This window comes from Adiantum capillus-veneris, chromosome 16, assembly GCF_014529385.1.
Source record: "Adiantum capillus-veneris isolate H3 chromosome 16, ASM1452938v2, whole genome shotgun sequence".
NCBI lineage: Eukaryota > Viridiplantae > Streptophyta > Polypodiopsida > Polypodiales > Pteridaceae > Adiantum > Adiantum capillus-veneris.
In genome coordinates this window covers 34,675,290-34,693,834 of record NC_140946.1, presented here as the reverse complement: position 1 = coordinate 34,693,834, position 18,545 = coordinate 34,675,290, and the positions used below count along the sequence as shown (strand labels likewise).

The window sequence follows — 18,545 nt, the reverse complement described above, 5'->3', positions numbered from 1 at the left end:
ATGTCATGAGTACTTAACTTTGTGTTTCAATTTTTGTTTTGCACATTTGATTTGTTCGGGCACGTGATGTATTCTTGACCTTGTTTTTGTGTGTGCATGTTCTTAATTGTGTACTTGTGTTTCAATAGGTTTTAATGTGGTTACATATATATTAAGCATTTTTCACAAGAGCATCATGGTGTTTTGACACATTGATTGACATTGTATGGGTAACCATTTCCTATGTGTGTGTAAGCTTAGTTTTGTGTATGTATCAAGAAGATCGGTAGGTTAAAACTCCATTTACAATGTGTGTGGAAGTGGCTAATGATTGATGTTTAGAAGAGGATTTAGAGGTGAAGCCATGGCTTCTTTCTAGCCCATTAGCTTTTACTACTCTCAAGGATACTCTTACCAAAGCATCTAATGTAACTCTTGTTGGATACCTCTGAGCCGTAGTTGGGTTCTTGCTCCTCAATTGGATACCCCACCAACACACATCTGGTCTAATAATCTCGTGTGGGATCGAGGCATTGCCCGTGTCATACGTGATATCATCATGACCAACAGTCTCTCTATGTTCTCAATCATCACAATACTTTGTCTGGCCCATTCTCGTCTAGTAACGAGTGTCTCTATGTATACAACAGCACGGTCCCCAAATAGCTGCACGGTAACTAGTGTACAAACAGCCACAATCTGGTGTGTGGCTCAAGGAGTTGTATATGTGCATGTTGCCTCTCCAACACCGTAAGTGCTGCATATGCTTGCGCGAGTCCAGCCTATGATGTCTCTTGCCAAGAAGGTTGGCTCTTTGAAAGTAAACCCCTATTGTCTAACAAACTCCGCTCGCTCTTCCCCAAACGTGAATATGCTGGTCTCCTTACCCACAGAACTAAGGTGCTACAGTAACTTTGGTCTTTTGGAGGTTCACCTTGAAATCTCTATCCTTGCAAAATGCATGTAACACATCCAAATGTCTCTACAACCTGTTTAGGTGAATCTAATGCATGTACAATGCCACTGCATATAGCATCAAAACCCCCGGTAGGCTAGCTCTCGTCCCTTCTCTCGATTCATGCCAAAATCTCATCTACATAATCCCCAAATGAGTAGGAAAAAGCAGACAGCCTTTGTTCACTCCAATGGCGCTTCTGGCTGGACTGGACATTTCCACGAAGGGCCTGCACTGTTCCCATCATAAATGGTCCACTATATCTTCACAAGGACTCCAATATCCTGTAACCTCCTCATCAATCTCATATGTGGCATTGCATAACATGCTTTGCTGAGATCTACAAAGCAACAATATATACTCTCTTCTTCCTTGTTTGGGGGAAACACGGCTATCAAGATGTGGAACTACCAATTGTCGAGTCTTTGCAACATTATTGTTCCCCTTCTACATTGTATCATTGGACCAAACCCCAAGGGGAGGTTTGGTGGGTGCGTGGGCTTTGCTCCATGCCAACTAACTTTTTTTTGTGAGAATCCCACCTTGCATCAATAAAAGGCACCAGAAAAGCAAGTGACAGGATATAAAAGTATGCAACATGTACAAGAAACAGAAACAAAAATGATTGAACAGGAGTCAAATATTCAGCCTCTCTTATACACAGGTTTATACAAGGTAGGAATAAAAGTGCGCTCTCGAAAGACCATAAAATGAACAAATTCAGAATAGAATTAGCAGCATCATGTAGAAGAATACTCCGAAGTGATTCATAGAGTCTTGGGAATGCAGATCGCTATTCTCCAACATTAGATCACCACATATTCACGGACAAGCAACCCAAAGGAACTGCTCTTGATCTGGTAAACAAAGAACCTTATGCTTAGAATCACCCCATTCACTAGTAAGTTTACTTTCAACAGGCTTGCTATAAATGAAGTAATATGGTAGGTACCAGACCCTGCAAGGGTAGTAACTTTTATATTGATGGACCTACACCAATCTAGGCTCTAGACACAAGTATACAAGCATGGCTGTGGCTCACAATTTTCAACATCAACAGAGGCTTCTTCGCTTTCCAACATGCTTGTCCATGAAAAGCCTTGACAAGGGACATGAAAGTCCAAAATTTGCCAGCAAACCCTACAGCATGCCCATGGTGACAGGTAGAACAAGAGGCTTTAAAGGAGGGGATGGAAACCCTTCTTGACTGTCGTGTGCACTTTCTTCCTGCGATTCTGGCACATGCATTCTCAATGCTGGAATAGATAAGCTCCGTGCTCCAAGATCACGTGCGAGTGGCGGTGGTGGCAAGGGAGATGTTGGGCCTGACTTGGGCTGTGGAGCCTCATGTGCTTTCTTTCCTAAAGGTGCTGAATGTGCAATGAGGCCAGTTGAGTTTGGTGAAGGTGGGGGAGGAAGCTTATGGAGCTCACTAATTTGAGGCAGAGACAACAGGTTTGGAGCAACATTCTGAGAGCGAGGAGACGCAAACATTGGCATAGGGGACCTGCTTACTGGACCAGATCTATACAAAGGATCAGTTTCTTCAAGGTGACTTGCAGTAGAGCTTGAAATGTTGTCATTTTGGCGTCTGTTGCCAGGCAGGCGCTTATTGGATATAGATCCCGAGTGGCTGTAGCTTCTACTCATCTTTGGAATCTTGTTCACATTCACATCGTTTGTGAGCTCATTGAATCTGATCAGCTTTTCATCTCTTTTTGCATGTTTTGCATTCTGCTCAGCTGGCATACCATGGATTCTTGACGCATTGAAAGGCAGCTTTGTAGAACTATCCACAGGCTTTCCCAGAGATGCAGGTTTCTTTACTTCAAGAGTAGTGCTTGAATCACCGAAGTTTTGCTTGGACGAGTCCACCCCTTGTCCTAATGAACAACAGCACAGTCTTATAATCTATGGTCTAATTCAAGCAGGAGGTAGCAAAACAGTAAGACCTGTCATCTGGAAGGTGAGGGCCGCACCTGTATTAGATGGAGATGGAAGGGCGTACATCGAAAGTTTTTTCTGTCCTGAAGCTTCAAGTGATGTTTCGAGGATTCGAGAAGTCTCTTTTTGATGATACATAGAGGATGAGATGGGTGCTGACTTGCTAGTTGGATCCAACTTTTTTGGAGCCATATCAACTTCCGGTGTTTCCGCAGCACCGTCCTGAGTTTCCTGGGCACATAACAGAAGTGAGCTATAAACTTCAAAAGAGAAATATGTTGAGATGACAGAAATTTCCCTACCAATAACGCTGTCGGTGAGCTTGTTAAACTTTCACTGTCAACTCCATATTTTGATGCATCTTCCACTTCCTGCACATCCTCGAAGGACACATCGTTACTTATTCCCGCTTCAGACATACTCCTGTCGATATTCTTCTCCAATGCAAGCTGCCTCATGACAGGCTCCATAGCAGTTATCGATGCAAGACCTTTGCTAAAGAGATGCATCTGTATTGCAGCCCCAACCAAAACATTTTAATACTGAAAAATTGAAGTCAATGACTTCTGTTAATATAGTAGGTAAAGACCTGTGCTGAGTGATATCTTGCTGCCTGAGTGATGAGACTGCGTGACTGGCCCTGCGTTACAGATTGCAACCTGAAACTGAGGACTTGACCTTGTTCATTAAACTCTTCCTTTGCCGATGCAAGTCGGTTCATATTGTCTACTTTTCCACTCTTTGGCTTGCCCTTTTGCATGTCCTTCAGTAAAAGGTTGAACGTATTCCTGCATAGCAGAAGAACAAATTCATGCCTATATGCAGAAAAGTTTTGAGTGGCTGAACAATGTCAAAGGAACAAGTTTGTACAACTACTCTGTAGAAGAGTAATAACTCTATCTCACCACTCCAACTGCAACTATTGCACTTGCAATGAGTCAACACCTATATCTTCCCTACAAGGAGGAAGAGGGGGGGCTGATGTTCCCGCCTTAGACCAACATCGTATACCTTTTAAGACAACGTTGAAATGAAACAAGGCACATATGACACAATGAGCCCAAACGGCCGACCCCTCCCTCAAAACTTCTCTTTCTTATGGGAGAATTGTACTATCACCGGCAATACAATGCAAAACTTCCGTAGCGATGCAAGTGAAAAATCAGCATTGCAAACAAGTGAATGTCGATGGCAATCCTCTACTCCTTCCAAGTGCTCACATTCTCTTCCATTTGCTTGCAATTGCCTTCCAAGCAAGATGCACACACACAGGACAAGAGAATGGTACATGAGTAGATTGAACAAAGTTTTCACAATCAAAACACTTGGATGACCGAAATCCTCAATTCCAATGCAATTCTTTGTGATGACAGTCCTCCATTTGTTACCAAAGAGGGATGGCTTAAATGGAGAGAGGCGCTGTAAACAGAGAATTCAGGAGTCTAATAGACAGTTTTGATGAAAAACAACAACATGAAGTGAGAAAAGAGGTGTACGATGATGAAAAGAGTCCCTTCGAGGCTGGATATGGATATGGAAAGCTTCAAAATGCAGAAAACTGCTGCAAAGCCTGAGTTTTCAGCCCCTAAAAGCGCACTAGAAGGTCAAACTTGCAAATTCTCTTATAAGTATGCCTTACCACTCAAATCTAAGTTTTCAACCCACAAAATTTCCCTAGAAGCTGAAACTCACAAATCTCCTTGAAGTAAAGTCTTTTTGGACTTGCCACTCTTCAAAACTCTCAACTTGGACAAAGGGATTTGATTTAAGTCTTTCGTGGCCACCTAAAAATTAGAAATGTGTATGAACACGCACTTGCTAATGTTCTAAGTGACTTTTTGGCCACCCAAGGGCTAGTTCTACGATGAGATTTACCACTTCTTCACAAGCCAGAAAAATGTGTCAGCGTCTCCATTTTCCGAGACAATTCACAGCATTCATGCAAGAAGGTAGCATACAAACGCAACACATAAATATGCTATGCAATGCAATACAACATGAGTATGGAAAGTCCCAGTTCATGAGCCTATGACTAGGGGATGTTCTTGAGCAAATACGTAATGGTACTAAACCCTGCGAAAAGCTAGCCTACATGGCATTTCTAGGCATGTGCATGCAAGTAGAAATTAGAAAGCTTACTTTTGCCAGTGTTCCATTTTATTCCAACAATGCACCTCTCCTTCCTACATCTACTCTTCTTGTTTCTCATACTCCACTTGTTGTACCTTCTCGCACTAATCGCCAAGCTTTTTATAGCCTTCTTTGCAAGTTGCAACAAGCATTTTTAAGAACAAATAATCAATGCCATCGGTGTTTTGAAACAAGACATATCGGTTGTAAACTTCCTTTATCAATATAAAAGAAATACTGACAAGTATGCTCGACTTGAGAGCCAATACTCCCTGGACTGTTCTCGTGCCGTCTATTGAGTGCAAGTGTCATCTTTTCAGTTCTATCAAGTCTTCTAATTGCAGATTTACGTGTTTCAGTGAGTCATCCGTCAAGTGGGTGATTACACCAAGCCTTGGTATGTACAGGTGCTTTCACACACCTAGCCATGTTATTGCAATTAGAGCACGTAGGAGAGTGCTTCCTCTTTGAGGTGCAGCATGAGGGACGACTCTTGCTTTTAGTGCAAGTCTTCCCCGATTTCAAAGTGCACTTTCCAGAGGACCAAAGTTCTTGTTGTAGCATTGCATCAATGGTTTATTGATCTAGCTCTTGAAACACTTGGGGGTTGACGACTGAAAGCCCATCCCCCAACCATCCATCCATCAATCTCTGGTCAAGAGCTTCCTTCACGACGGAGCAAGTTCTTTACTAGCATCATAATCATAGGCTACCTGTTTGGCTCTTTCCACTACCCATTTTGTGATGTAGACATGGCCTGTGTATTTTGTTTCACTCATTTTGGGGGGGTTTCCTCTTTACAGGTGCTTTCACACACCTAGCCATGTTATTGCAATTAGAGCACGTAAGGAGAGTGCTTCCTCTTTGAGGAGCAGCACGAGGGACGACTCTCTTGCTTTTAGTGCAAGTCTTCCCCGATCTCGAAGTGCACTTTCCAGAGGAACAAAGTTCTTGCTGTGGCATTGCATCAATGGTTTATGGATCTAGCTCGCCTACAAGGTGTGACTGTCTGCTTGGTAGCACTCTAGCTGCCAAGCCGTGGTTTGTTTGAAGTGTTAATTCCAGTTACAGGTTTATTTGCAAAGTTTCTTTATGTTGTAAAGTTCAAGTAAAGTTTTTCAAGGAAAGAGCAGGAGTACGAGGGCTTGCTACGGATGAGACCGGCACGCGAAACGGAGCCCAAAACAGTAAAATACAGCCTACTGTGTATTTTTGCAAGTTTAGGGTTTTGACCCTAATTGATCCCTAATACCCCCAAGAGCTTCCCCGATGGGATCGTTGTGCGGGTGATCTGGTGCATTTTTGGGGTGAAAAACAGAGAATTCAGCGTGCTGCAGACTCTCGCCAGGTTTGGAAAAGTGCTCGTATGCACCGGGGAAGTCACCTTGTGCATGGGGATTTTATCTGTGAAGCCTCCAACTACAGTTATGCTACTGAAATCGGGCTAGAGTAGGTCATTTTCAGCCCGGTAAAAGTGGGACAACTCGTAGGAACTTGAGGTTTTATCTTAAGTTTAATAAGAATAAAGAAATACCAAAAGGGGCGCCAATCCTTGGAGCCTACAGGGTGTGACTGTCTGCTTGATAGCACTCTAGCTGCCAAGCCGTGGTTTGTTTGAAGTGTTAGTTCTAGTTACAGGTTTATTTGCGAAGTTTCTTTGTGTCGTAAAGTGCAAGTAAAGTTTTTCAAGTAAAGAATTGGGTGAAAGCTAAAGTCTACTGCCCTAAAGGCCGATTTCATGGTTCCCTCGCCAATAAAATATAGCCTGCTGTGTATTTTTGCAGGTTTAGGGTTTACACCCTAATTGATCCCTAATACCGCCAAGAGCTTCGGGGAAGCGAAGGGATCATAGTTACAGGGAATGGAGGGGACGGGGCTTAGGGGCGGGGGACGGCCGTAACCGGGTTGGGGACAGTGTTGGACGGCTAGGAACGGGCAGCTGAGCACATGCCAAGCGGGAGCGCAGGTTGCCGTACCGGGGATGGATGGACGGAGGGAAAACGGCTGGCAGGGAACGGACATGATTTTCAAAATTCAAATTTTTAGCCGTTTGAAACGGTTAGCAGGGCAGCCTAGCGTCTGTTTTTGGGGGGAGGCTATAAAAGCACCCCTTGGGTCTCTCAAGGCTCAAGCCTCTACTCTCTATGGTCTACCTTTAGCAAGCTCTACCCTTGAGTCTCTCTACCCACTCTCTCCCTCTTCTACCCTCTCAACTTTGAAGCTCTCCTCTACTCTCTCGCCACACAAGCTCTCCTCTACTCTCTCTCCACCATCATGTCATCTCAAGCTAACTCCACTTCTCAAGCTGGCTCTTCTCAAAGGAAGCCCACCATGCAAACATGGTCGTGGTGGGATGAAGTCGACTCCACCGTGCGTGGTCAAGGTGGCGGTGCAAGACTATGGACATGCAAGCTATGCCCGAACAAGAAAACGGGTGGTGCAAACAAAGTGCGAGCCCATCTTCTTCATGAACCCGGTCACGAGGTGAAATTTTGCCCTCGAGTATCTCTCGAGAAGAGGTTGGAGCTTCTTGAGAAGCTCGCGGTGTATGAGGTCGCGGAAGCGGCCAAGAGGGGCCATTTTGTTGCCCTCCGCCACGGCGACACCGCGAGAGCAAAGGCAAGCCAACCTTGGATCCAGCTCTCAAGCGTTCAAAACAAATGCATCTACATGAGGGGCTTCCATTGCGCATCGCCAAAGCACCCTCAACGAAAATTGGACTCCTAAATTGAAGAAAGAGGTGGATAAGTCGGTTGCCCGATTCTTCTTCCATGACCACATTGCCTTTCCATGCTTCGCGGTGAGTTTCCCTTGTGACTTATGGCATATGCACATTGCAATCTCCCATTTTGTATTTCATTATGGGGTCTCGACTCTCGACTCTCCATACTAACACAACATCTCTATTTTGTGTGGATAGGTCTCCATACTTTCGAACCATGGTTACGAAAATAGGGGAATATGGCCCCTCTTACGTGCCACCTTCATAAGAAAGGCTTCGCACCACCCTCCTTGACAAAAAGAAGCTTGTCGTGGAGCAAGTGGCCCAAGCAACAAAGGATTTGTGGGAGACCAATGGCATCTCTCTCCTTGTAGATGGATGGAGTGACACCCGCAAGCGGTCCATCCACAGAGTGGTGGCCTACTCTCGGGGGGAGATGTACTTTGTGGAGTCAGATGATGCATCCGACAGTGGCAAGGCCGCGGAGATGCTTGTTGCGGAGTGGACAAGCACCATAGAGATCATCGGCCCAAAGAATGTCATTTGTATGGTTGCGGATAGAGAGGCGTCAAATAGGGCAGCCGGGGCTATCATTGAGGGCATGTATCCCAACATCCATGTCACATTTTGCATGACGCATTGCCTCAACAACCTCCTCAAGGACATAGGGAGCTTGTCATGGATTTCACCCACCATTAGTGACGCCTCTCAAATCGTCTTCTTTGTGCTCAACCATCAAAAAGTGCACCATGAGTTCTCAAAGAGGAGCCACTTGTCCTTGCTCAAATATTCAGAGACAAGATTTTCATTCAATTGGCTTTGCTAGGCTGCTTGGCTACATGTGGCGGAGCGCTAGGGGGTCTCTTTCTCATTGATCAGTTTCAAGCCATGCCGGAGTCTACATCAGCAACAGGATTGAAATGCCGAGAATGGGCCGACGATGCTGCTTGGTGGGAGGAGGTGAAGACTCTTGATGCCATGGTCAAGCCTACTCTACACCTACTTCGAGTTGTGGATAGCTTGCAGCCATGCATCAACAAAGTCTACGAAGCCATGGATCGGATGATAGAGACACTTGAGAAGCTTGTGCCTGACCCTATTCAGTATGCGGAGATTCGTGGCTTGTGTGAGTTGAGGTGGAATGGATACTACTCTCCACTTCATGCGGCAGCTTATGTGCTTGACCGGAGTTTCAGGGAAGGCGTCAAGAGACCGACAAGGAGGTGAGCAAAGGATGGCGGCTTGCATTGGAGCGCCTTGAGCCTAGCAGTGACACTAGGCGCAAGATTAGAGATGAGCTACTCAACTACAGGCAAAAGAAGGGCTCCTATGGATGTGTAGATGCACAGGTTGATCGCAGCAAGATTGGCTCGCTTTTGTGGTGGGAGGACTATTGAGGAGATGGCCCACATTTGCAGCGTTTGGCTGTTCGTGTCCTTAGCCAAGCATGTACCACTAGTTTCTTGGAGCAACTATGGAGTGTGTACAGCCACATTGCCTCTAAGAAGAGGAATCACCTTGGGGTCCAGAGGGCCAATGATTTGGTGTTTGTGAGCGCTAACTTGCGCACGCTTTCCAAGAGCGTCACCCACAAGGCAGATCCCTTCATTGAGTGGGAGATGGCACAAGAGAATCCATCTATGGCCGAGACACTTTTGGAGGAGCTAGAGGAGGACTGCGAGCCTCAATACGAGGCTCGCGAGGCCTCGTATGTCGCTGACGACCTCGACTACGACGATGATATGGAGATTCAACAGGCGAGCACTTCTAGAGTTTGATGAACATTGATCACTCTAGAGTCTAGAGTCTACTCCTCCAAAGTCTACCTAGCCCTTTGTACTTTTTGTTATCCTTGAGGCTTGTCCTTTTTCAGCCCTTGTGGCATGCACTTTTCATTTTGTATCCATCCATGTTTTATTAGCACATTTGCGTCTATATGACTCATGCTCTTTGGTCCATTTAGTGTAAATTAGTGGTCAAAGTGATGCTCTCTGTGTACCAATCAAAAAATGCCAAAAAACTCTTTTCTGTTTTTGTCGTTCCGACCCCCATCCCCGTTTCCTGACTTTTGCCGTCCCGTCCCCATCTTCATCCCTGTCCCAGTTCCCGACCTCGACCCGCCGTCCCATGTAACTATGGATGGGATTGTTGTACGGGTGATCTGGCATTTTCGGGGCGAAAAATAGAGAATTCAGCATGCTGTAGATTCTCGCCAGGTTTTAGAAAGTGCTCGTATACGCCGGAAACAGAATTGTTCTCGTCCGTCGGACGGAACGAGGTGTCCGGTGGCGTCCCCTCTGGTCAAGACGTCCGATCCATCCGGTGGCTTTTTTAGTTTGTTTGACTAGTCAACGGTCAATTCGACCATTTTGACAATTTTTGGTTGCACTTTTTTTTGGAAGGTTTTTGGGTTGTCTTTTGGCATAGGATCCCTCCCACCTAGCCTAAGATCCCCCCCCCCTCACCTCCCACATGCCTTGAGCCTCCCCTCCCTCTCTCTCTCTCTCTCTCTCTCTCTCTCTCTCTCTCTCTCTCTCTCTCTCTCTCTCTCTCTCTCTCTCTCTCTCTCGGAAAAAGTCAGGGTTGTATATTACTGAGTACAATATAATCCCCAACGGATGCCAAAATAGCCTATCACGTGAGGTGTACAAGCTGAATGTAAGGAGGAGAGCCACTATAGTGACTACTCGACTAGAACAATCTCATGGTGGTCGGTGTGACAAGTGGAGGAGAAACCACCGAGGAGGGGCATAATGCCACGTAATCTGGCCACCTGTCAGTGTGAAGAAGAGTGGGGATCGAGCCCAACGCCGAAGGAAGGCAAATCGGCGAGCCTCGGCTGCTCGAGATGTACTTGAGGAAGAATCCCACTGCCAAATCAGGGTGTGAATGATGTCCAGCCAAATGGCAGTGAAGGAGCTGCGGAGCCGCACTTAGAATGTGAAGACAATGAGCTCTCCAAACATTCCATAGTGTAATACTAGTGATGACTGAAAAAACTTCATCATGTGTCTGAGAATCCCCTTGCCAAGCAATCTGTGGTATCATAGCCAAAGTCCCTCGCCGATAACCAGTCGAGGTAAGCATGAAGGCTTGATCTGTGTCTGAGCCCTCGTAGAAAAGATGCGGGCCGGGCATCGACATCAACCATGAGACAGATCCCCAACTGAGAAATCCATGCTAAACACCTACTCTGCTGAGTAGAAAGCAAACTGCAAGCCACACTACATGGGAAGCTGAGCATGACCAAAGACAGTGTGCAGGTGACTCAAGTAGTCACAGAGGACAGCGAGTACATAACGGATCATGACCCATGGTAGCTAGCCAAGTCCCAACTGGAAGTCCCGCATGTGCAATCATCCACATGAAAAAAGAAATACGACGAGCCGCATGTAAATCCCAGATGGCGGACCAAAATTGCTGCAGATAGGCATGGGAGAGGCCTGAATGTAACCAGAAACGCATACGAGTGGGCTGCTCTGGTTGCTCTCTCTCTCTCTCTCTCTCTCTCTCTCTCTCTCTCTCTCTCTCTCTCTCTCTCTCTCTCTCTCTCTCTCTCTCTCTCATATTGCAGAGGAAGCTCTTAGACTTTAGTGTCTCTCATATCTTTTTTGCCCCTACTTCCACTTTTTGCACGATTGAGGCTTAAAAGGCCTACTTTTTTGTATCATCTTGATTATCAAATCTCAACTTAGCTTTTTGATTTATGACAGACATATGTAATGCGAATCACGGTTCATGCCCATTGTGTCTCATTGTCTTGATTCTCGACTCTTGAGTGTCGGCACTTGGCTCTTGCAAGTTGCCTTCTTGTCCAATGTGATAATCAATTGTCTAATTGTATGAAGTGTAAAATCTAGGCTTGAGAGTTGCATGTTTTTATTTTTGAACGTACGTAACTGATTTGTACAGAGCCATGATTCCCCAAATCAACTCAATGGGCACTCTCATCTCCTATAGTCTGCGCATCACTCAATCTGGCTCTGGGCACCATGTCAAATGCTCTGCGGAAATCCACAAAGCTACAATAAATCCGTCTCCCATGTGCCCTACCCTTGGTCTAGAGTGGAGAAGCCTCTCTTGAAACCGGCTTGTCCCGCTATCCATATGCCCTCACTCTCTGCCTATCTATTCAACTACGCTCAAGGATAGATGCATACAACCGTGCCAATGTGTGCCCAATCATGATAGTACGGTCCTAGGATCACCTGCCTTGAAGATAGGCACACTAGTAGATAGTCTCAATGTCTCAGATAGACCCTCACACATGACATGATTGAACAGCCCTGCAAGAACCTTTGCCAACATATCTCTAGCTCTGCTACTAGACCATCATGATCATATGCCCTCCTGGTCCTCATCCTGTCAATGGCCGTCTTCACCATCTCAGTGGTTAAGAAGGTACTCGTAGATGGGCATGGCTCAGGAGGATCTGGAAGGGGTGTCTGTCCAGGGACCGTATATAAGGATGTTGCATACTAACCCCACACATCAGGAGAAGTAATCACCGGGGGGGAGGAGTGCTCATGAAACAAATGTCATGCCTCTCCTGAGTCTCTACTCAAGAACAACTGGTATAAGTCTCGCTCCATCTGAGCTAGGAACCTTCCCTTCTTTTGTCGCACAAGGGGCCAGAAGGCTATGCGAGACTGTTTGTGATTGATGATCCCTAGGAGAAGATCCCTCTGAAGCTATACTCTCGTCTCTCTACAGTCCTCGTCATGTCAACTGTTCTGAGGCATGCTCCCAAAACGGCGCCTTTGATCAGGCTGAGTGTGTGGGTATGCCTCTGCTGCTGCATCATGTAATGTCTCAATCAATAAAGTGGTGATCTCCTCCACAAAGAGTCCTGGCCTGGCTGTTTACATAGACGACTATGGATCTCCTCTGTATAAACAGAGTCGGTCTCTCGTGTAAATGTATAGCGGGCATGTGTCCTCCCTCCTAATACCTACGTTGTACTGTATTGAAAGGAGACGGAAAGTGTCAAGAAAGCATGATCCACTACTGTGAAATCTTGAATGCAGGGAATGAAGCTCGGTTGTGCCATGACATCGTCCACTGTGCTGGCCCAATGCCTATGTGGAAAGCATGTGAAATCGACCGCTCTAGGAAAAAGTTGTAGGCCATTAAGTATGGCCAGATCATGTGTAGTCGCCATCTCCGTGAGATGTCTTCCATACTTTGTCTGCTCTCTGTCTTGTGTTTTGTCAAGCCCCAGATCTCCTATATCCAGCTCTCTAAGCCTCTCCTTTGCAGTGTCATAGAAGACTGTCTAAGCATTGCCCATCCGGGCATTGAAGTCCCCTAGGAGGATGATGTCACCATCCTTGGAAAACTCCCATATGTCATCCTCTTGGACAGAGAAAGTTGATTGTCTTCTAGGCCCAACATAAACTGATGTACTGGGGGAAAGTAGCATATGGCCATGTATAAAAATCAGCGTGTGTCGGCCCTCAACCTCACCCACATGTATCTAGCATATCATCTCTCCGTACAATGTGTAGAAGAGGCTATAGCTCCTCTCTGAATAACACTCCTACTCCCCCCAATCATCTGCTCCCATGCTCAAATCTCGTATCAATCCGGCAAGCTGTCTCCCATCTATATCCCGTCACATGTGGTATCATCTGTCCGGGGGCTTGATGAGTCTCTAAGAAGAATATAATGTCCTTGTCTCGAAAGATATCCTCAAAGACACCCACATCCAACCTATGAGATCTATTACAATTCCAGGCTGCCATCTTCAGTATGGTCCCGTAGGTCTCACACCGTCATGTAGAGAGTCGCTCTACAATCACCACCCAACCATCTTTGTAGACAGCTATCTTTCCCTTCTCTCTTGTTGCTGTAATCTCTGACATCACACCTCTCACGTGAGTCAGCTGCGAGAGGGTGAGATCATCACCGAGAAAAATACATGTCCTCTTAAGGGTTGGCCTCTTCCTCAAGAAGTCCTCCTCCTCCAAGGAGGGGAAACGTAGTATGAGTGCTATGTCCTTTGAGGACTCTCCCGGGCCTTCACTCCTCTTGCCCACCCTCCATGCCTTTGTGTGTAAAGGCTTCTCCATCCCCATCAAAGACATGAGGGTTGTGACCTCTTTTTCAACATTGTTGACATCCTTGAGGCCGGTGACCCTCAAATGTACGGCACGTACCCGCCTTCTTTGCTCTTCTTCAAGGGTCATGTTAACAATGGTAGGGGTAGGTGTATAAGGAGCCTCTTTACCTTTCCCTTTCCTGGCGACCTACTTTCTTTTGTGTCTTGGTAATGACCTCGACCCAAGATGACTTGTTTTCCTCGTCCTCCTTGATAAACCGGACTTGTTCTTTGATTGTGTTCAGCTCCTCCATCACGTAAGGCTAAAATTCCCCTTTTTCAAGTTGCCGACTTTTGGCCTTGTAGAGTACGGATGGTGGAATCTCGGATGACCACTTTCTCCTCGAGAGAAACGATCCTCCTACGCATGCTATCTCTTTCTTCATTCCATCTTTGAAGAGTAGTGCTCCTCTCCTTTCTCCACTCTTCCACTTCATTTCTCCATTCTCTCATTTCCTTCTCTATTGCCCACACCCTCTTCGCTGTCGAGGCTTTGCAGGCGGCCAACGAGGTATGCGTCTTCTTATACATGGGAGAAGCCATTGGCACTTCTCCGATGCTTCCCGTAAGGCTTCACACAGCTTCACATGGGTAGAGAGAGAGAGAGAGAGAGAGAGAGAGAGAGAGAGAGAGAGAGAGAGAGAGAGAGAGAGAGAGAGAGAGTGGAGAGGTGTCGAGAACCTGCTTTGTCCAAGCTCCGTGCTCGAGTAAATTCAGAGCATGCATTTGCCTTGCTCCCCTTAGCTTCACACAGCATTCTGTCACGAGTCTGTGGCAACTTTACTTGTTGATTTCTTTTTGGGGGAAATTTATTTGACTTGTTTTAAAGCACCCCTCTGGAAATGCCAATGCCCGAGTTGCATGGTGTGAGGCGGACAGTGAGAGTCTAGGCCGGACGGCCAGTGAGCACTAAAGTTGGACAAATGGACTAAGGTTAGCCACGATGGGGCTACGAATGTAAATCACCTGATAGCTGGCCTACATTGCATTTTTCGATGTGGTTACAGTGGTGATTGATGGTCAGATGACCAGTGTGAGTGCCGTGGAAGCATCTCCTAAAATTTAGGGAACTGCTATTTTGGACCTGAAAATGTGTTCGTGTCATTAGCTCTGGAATGACAAGGGGAACATTTTATTGCTCTGCTGCCAAGTCAACTAACGCACCAGTTGAGATATTTTTAGCCAAGTTTGCCAAAGTCGGAAACTGGGCGAGGTGTCGCTCTATGAGAACTTCTACCACTCTGGGTGAGTCTACAAGAGAAAGGGGGCGCCATTTTCAGCTGCAGGCGGATTGCAACAGGTGCAAGAGCTATGGAGTGCTTACTTTCCCTCTTATGTACAGTGCGGTGCCAGGAGTGATGCCCTGCACGCTATGCACTGCTCTCTCTCCCCCCTACGAGCAGTTATGTTATGCCCCTCAAGTGGGCTTCTCATTTGACCAATGTACAGTTGTGTGGGTTCATGCGCGATTGCCGATGCAAGAGCCTCTTGCACAGGTACTGGATTAGCTAGTGGCTAATCCCCTGCACGTACAGGTGAATTTAGAGAGGTTTCACGTGCGAAATCTCGTCCAATTGAAAGGGCAAGTAGCCCTATAGGTGCGGGAGCTCGAGGACTTGCTACGGATGCGATCGGCACGCGAAACGGAGCCCAAAACAGGGAATTACAGCCTGCTGTTTATTTTTGCAGGTTTAGGGTTTTGGCCCTAAACGGTCCCTAATACCCCCAGGAGGTTCGGGGACACGAAGGGGCCGCTGTAGAGGTGATTTGGCGCATTTTCGGGGCAGAAAATAGAGAATTCAGCGTGAGGCAGATTCTCGCCAGGTTTTGCAAAGCGACCATATGCGTCGGAAAAGTCATTTATTGCGTGGGGATACTGACTGTGAAGCGTCCTAGTACAGTTATGCTACCGAAATCGAGGCAGAACAGATGGAATTCAGCCCAGATTGTGCGGGATAGCTTGTAGGAAATCACAGGTTTTATTCCCTCTGTTAAAGAATAAAGAAATACCGAAAGGGGCGCCAACCTTTGGGGCCTACAAGTGTCGTTGTCTGCCTGGGAGCATTCTAGCTTCCTGGCCGTGCTTTTGTTTTGAAGTGTAATTCCAGTCTCAGTTACAGGTTCCTTCTAAGTCATTGCTTTGTGTCATAAAGTCCAGTGTTAAAGATTGGGTCAAAGCTAACGTCTACTACCCTACGGGCCGGTTTCATGGTTCCGTTGCCAGGACAAGATCACTTTTTCCTTAAGAAGTGAGCCTTGGTTGGTTTGCGGCAAAGACACAAAGCATAAGAGCTTGGAATTACACTATGGCTGACACGAAAGCGAAGAGGGTTCCTCTTCCCAGGGTAGACACGCTATTCCTTTACAGCATGAAGATGGCGAGAGTTCACGACCGCCATTGTCTACGCCTTTTGTTCGTGTGAATGCACAACGAGAACAGGTTCAAGGGTTCATGACTGGGCACTTTGAAGAGGATGCGTTCAGGACACAGTTAGTTGCTACTGTGAATGTCTTCACTCAGTTGGTGTAGAATCCCAGGTTTATGGATTATCTGCAAGCACCATTAAAGTCACAGCAGGCAAGGGAATGTCCTCAGCGTACAGAGCCCGTTGAGGCTCAAGCCTAGGTCCCCCATGCGACTGAGCAGGACAGGGAGCATTCACATGTTGCGGAGTCACGTCAGGCTCCTAGACAGGTCCCTCCTGTCCACGAACAGGTGGCGAGGATCCCTACTCCACAGGTTCTGCCGGTTCAGCCCGCCACCTTTTAGGGTCAAAATGTTGCATTGAATGGACAGGGAACCAGTCTCCAAGCAATGCATCAGGTTTTTCCACCACCCAAGGTACATCCTGGGTATTTCGGGGGTGGATCCATGTTCCAAAGTATGGTTGGTTATGCGCCTGGAAACCAACAGTACATGCCTGGAGCTGTGTTTGTGGGCATGCATGGCATGACGCCAAACCCCATGTACGGTAACATTGGCATGCAGCAAGGCTTTCAGAGCAATCAAGGCCAGTTTGGGGTGCCACAGGTCAATTTGATATGGCTGGTTTTTCTGGACAGCAGCCAGATATGGCACCTTTGATGCAGAATCTCAATGACCAAGGGGCACAGATGGTCCCTAATACAATGCCCATGCTGCAGACGCTTCCCTATGACAGTTTGGGGCCAATAGAAAAGCCAAAACCATACAAAGAAGGTGGTGCAGCTGTGAAGTTCAGCACCTTTAGTGGTTTCGAGGATAAAGCAAAGGCTCTCACTTTCCTCCAACAGTTTGATATAGCTTATGCAGGAGGGAATTTTACGGAGGCCTCTAAAGTAAGGAAAGCTGCCACTTTCTTAAAGGAAAATGCGCTTACATGGTGGACGACATTGTTAATGCAAGGACAGGCACCTGCCACTTGGGTTTACTTCAAGAAAATGTTTGCATCTGCTTGGCTGTCAAATGTATTTGAAGCCGATGTCATGACAGTTTGGCACCAGCTTACTTTGGCTACATGCAAGAGCTTGCAGGAGTACAATAGGAGGTTTTGTAAAGCATTACTCTCAGTGACCTCCTACAGATTTGTGCCATTGATAGAGCAGATAGAGAAGTACTGTTGTGGGTTGCCTAAAGGGCTTCGCGATTACTGTACCAAGAACAGAGTGGCTACCCTCACTCAGCTTATGGAAGTTGCTAACACTGGTCTTGCCTTGTTCAAAGGAGAGGACAGTGGGTTTCCGAGCAACGAGAAGGAGGGCAGCAAAAGAAAAATTCAGCAAAGCAGCCCTTTACGAAAGTGGCTCCTGAAGCCTCCTAGGGGCCGGCTAGGTTCAATAAAGGCAAAGGTTCAGCCGAGACTTCTAGAGCGTAGGCAAGGAAGCAGAAAAGGAAGCCTTTTATGCATAAGACGCCCGAGGAAAAGAAGGTCTTGATGGCTGAAAACAAGTGCTTTATATGCAAGCAGATTAGTCATTTTGCAACCAACTGTCCACAAAAGAAAAGGCCAGCTGACTCAGATGACAAAGAGGACAGGAAAGGAAAGAAGTCTATGCCCTCGGCAGGTTTAGTGCCAGACATGTTGGGCGACAGGCTTAGTACAGATGCCAGTGAGTTATGCAGAGCGTGGGGTAAAGTTAGAGACCAGATGGCACTTATCTTCTTTGATCCAGGTGCCAAAGCGAACTTTATCACGCCAGAATTAGCTATGAAGCTGGGCATCAGAGCTGAAGAGATGGGGTACACCGCAGAGGTAGGATTGGCATGTCTTGGCCACTCAGAATGCGTCACTACCATCATTGGAAAGCTGCGTCTGCATATTCAGTCGTATGTGGACACAGAAGAGTTCTACATCATGCCGCTGGAAGGATGTGATGTCTTGTTGGGGATCCCGTGGATGTTCCGAGTGCATGGAGTCTTGGATGCGTACAACAAAAAGATCACTGTACAGCATAGGGGCAAAACTCACATCTTGGATGTAAAGCTAAAAGGAGAGTCGGTCCCTATTGTATCTGCTTCTGCTATCACTTTTGTAATAAAGAATCATCTTTCTGCGTACTTGGTTTTTGCAAGTGATGTTTCACATAGTTGCCAGTCAAATTTATTTGTGTTAGATAAAGACAGGTTAGCATTTTTGCAAAAGTTTGATGGCTGTTTTTCTGATTCATTAACGTCTCAACTACCGCAGGAGAAGCCCGAGGATCATGCGATTGATTTGGTGCCAGGTTATAGCCCA

At 46.5% G+C, this 18,545-nt stretch overlaps 1 protein-coding gene and 1 pseudogene across 1 annotated transcript in view; one reads left to right on the top strand and one right to left on the bottom strand.

Annotated features, from left to right (window-relative positions):
• Nucleotides 1-1,542: 1,542 nt before the first annotated feature.
• LOC147438841 (hydroxyproline-rich glycoprotein family protein) overlaps nt 1,543-18,545 on the bottom strand; it is a 62,047-nt gene continuing 45,044 nt past the window's right edge. The window contains exons 7-10 of the mRNA XM_086484807.1: nt 3,468-3,666; nt 3,181-3,387; nt 2,914-3,109; nt 1,543-2,817 (exon numbers count right to left, since the gene is read on the bottom strand). Coding sequence (XP_086340933.1) covers nt 2,075-2,817; nt 2,914-3,109; nt 3,181-3,387; nt 3,468-3,666 — 1,345 coding nt within the window. The 3' untranslated portion in view covers nt 1,543-2,074. The remainder of the gene's footprint in view (nt 2,818-2,913; nt 3,110-3,180; nt 3,388-3,467; nt 3,667-18,545) is intronic.
• LOC147438843 (uncharacterized) lies at nt 3,684-10,148 on the top strand (annotated as a pseudogene).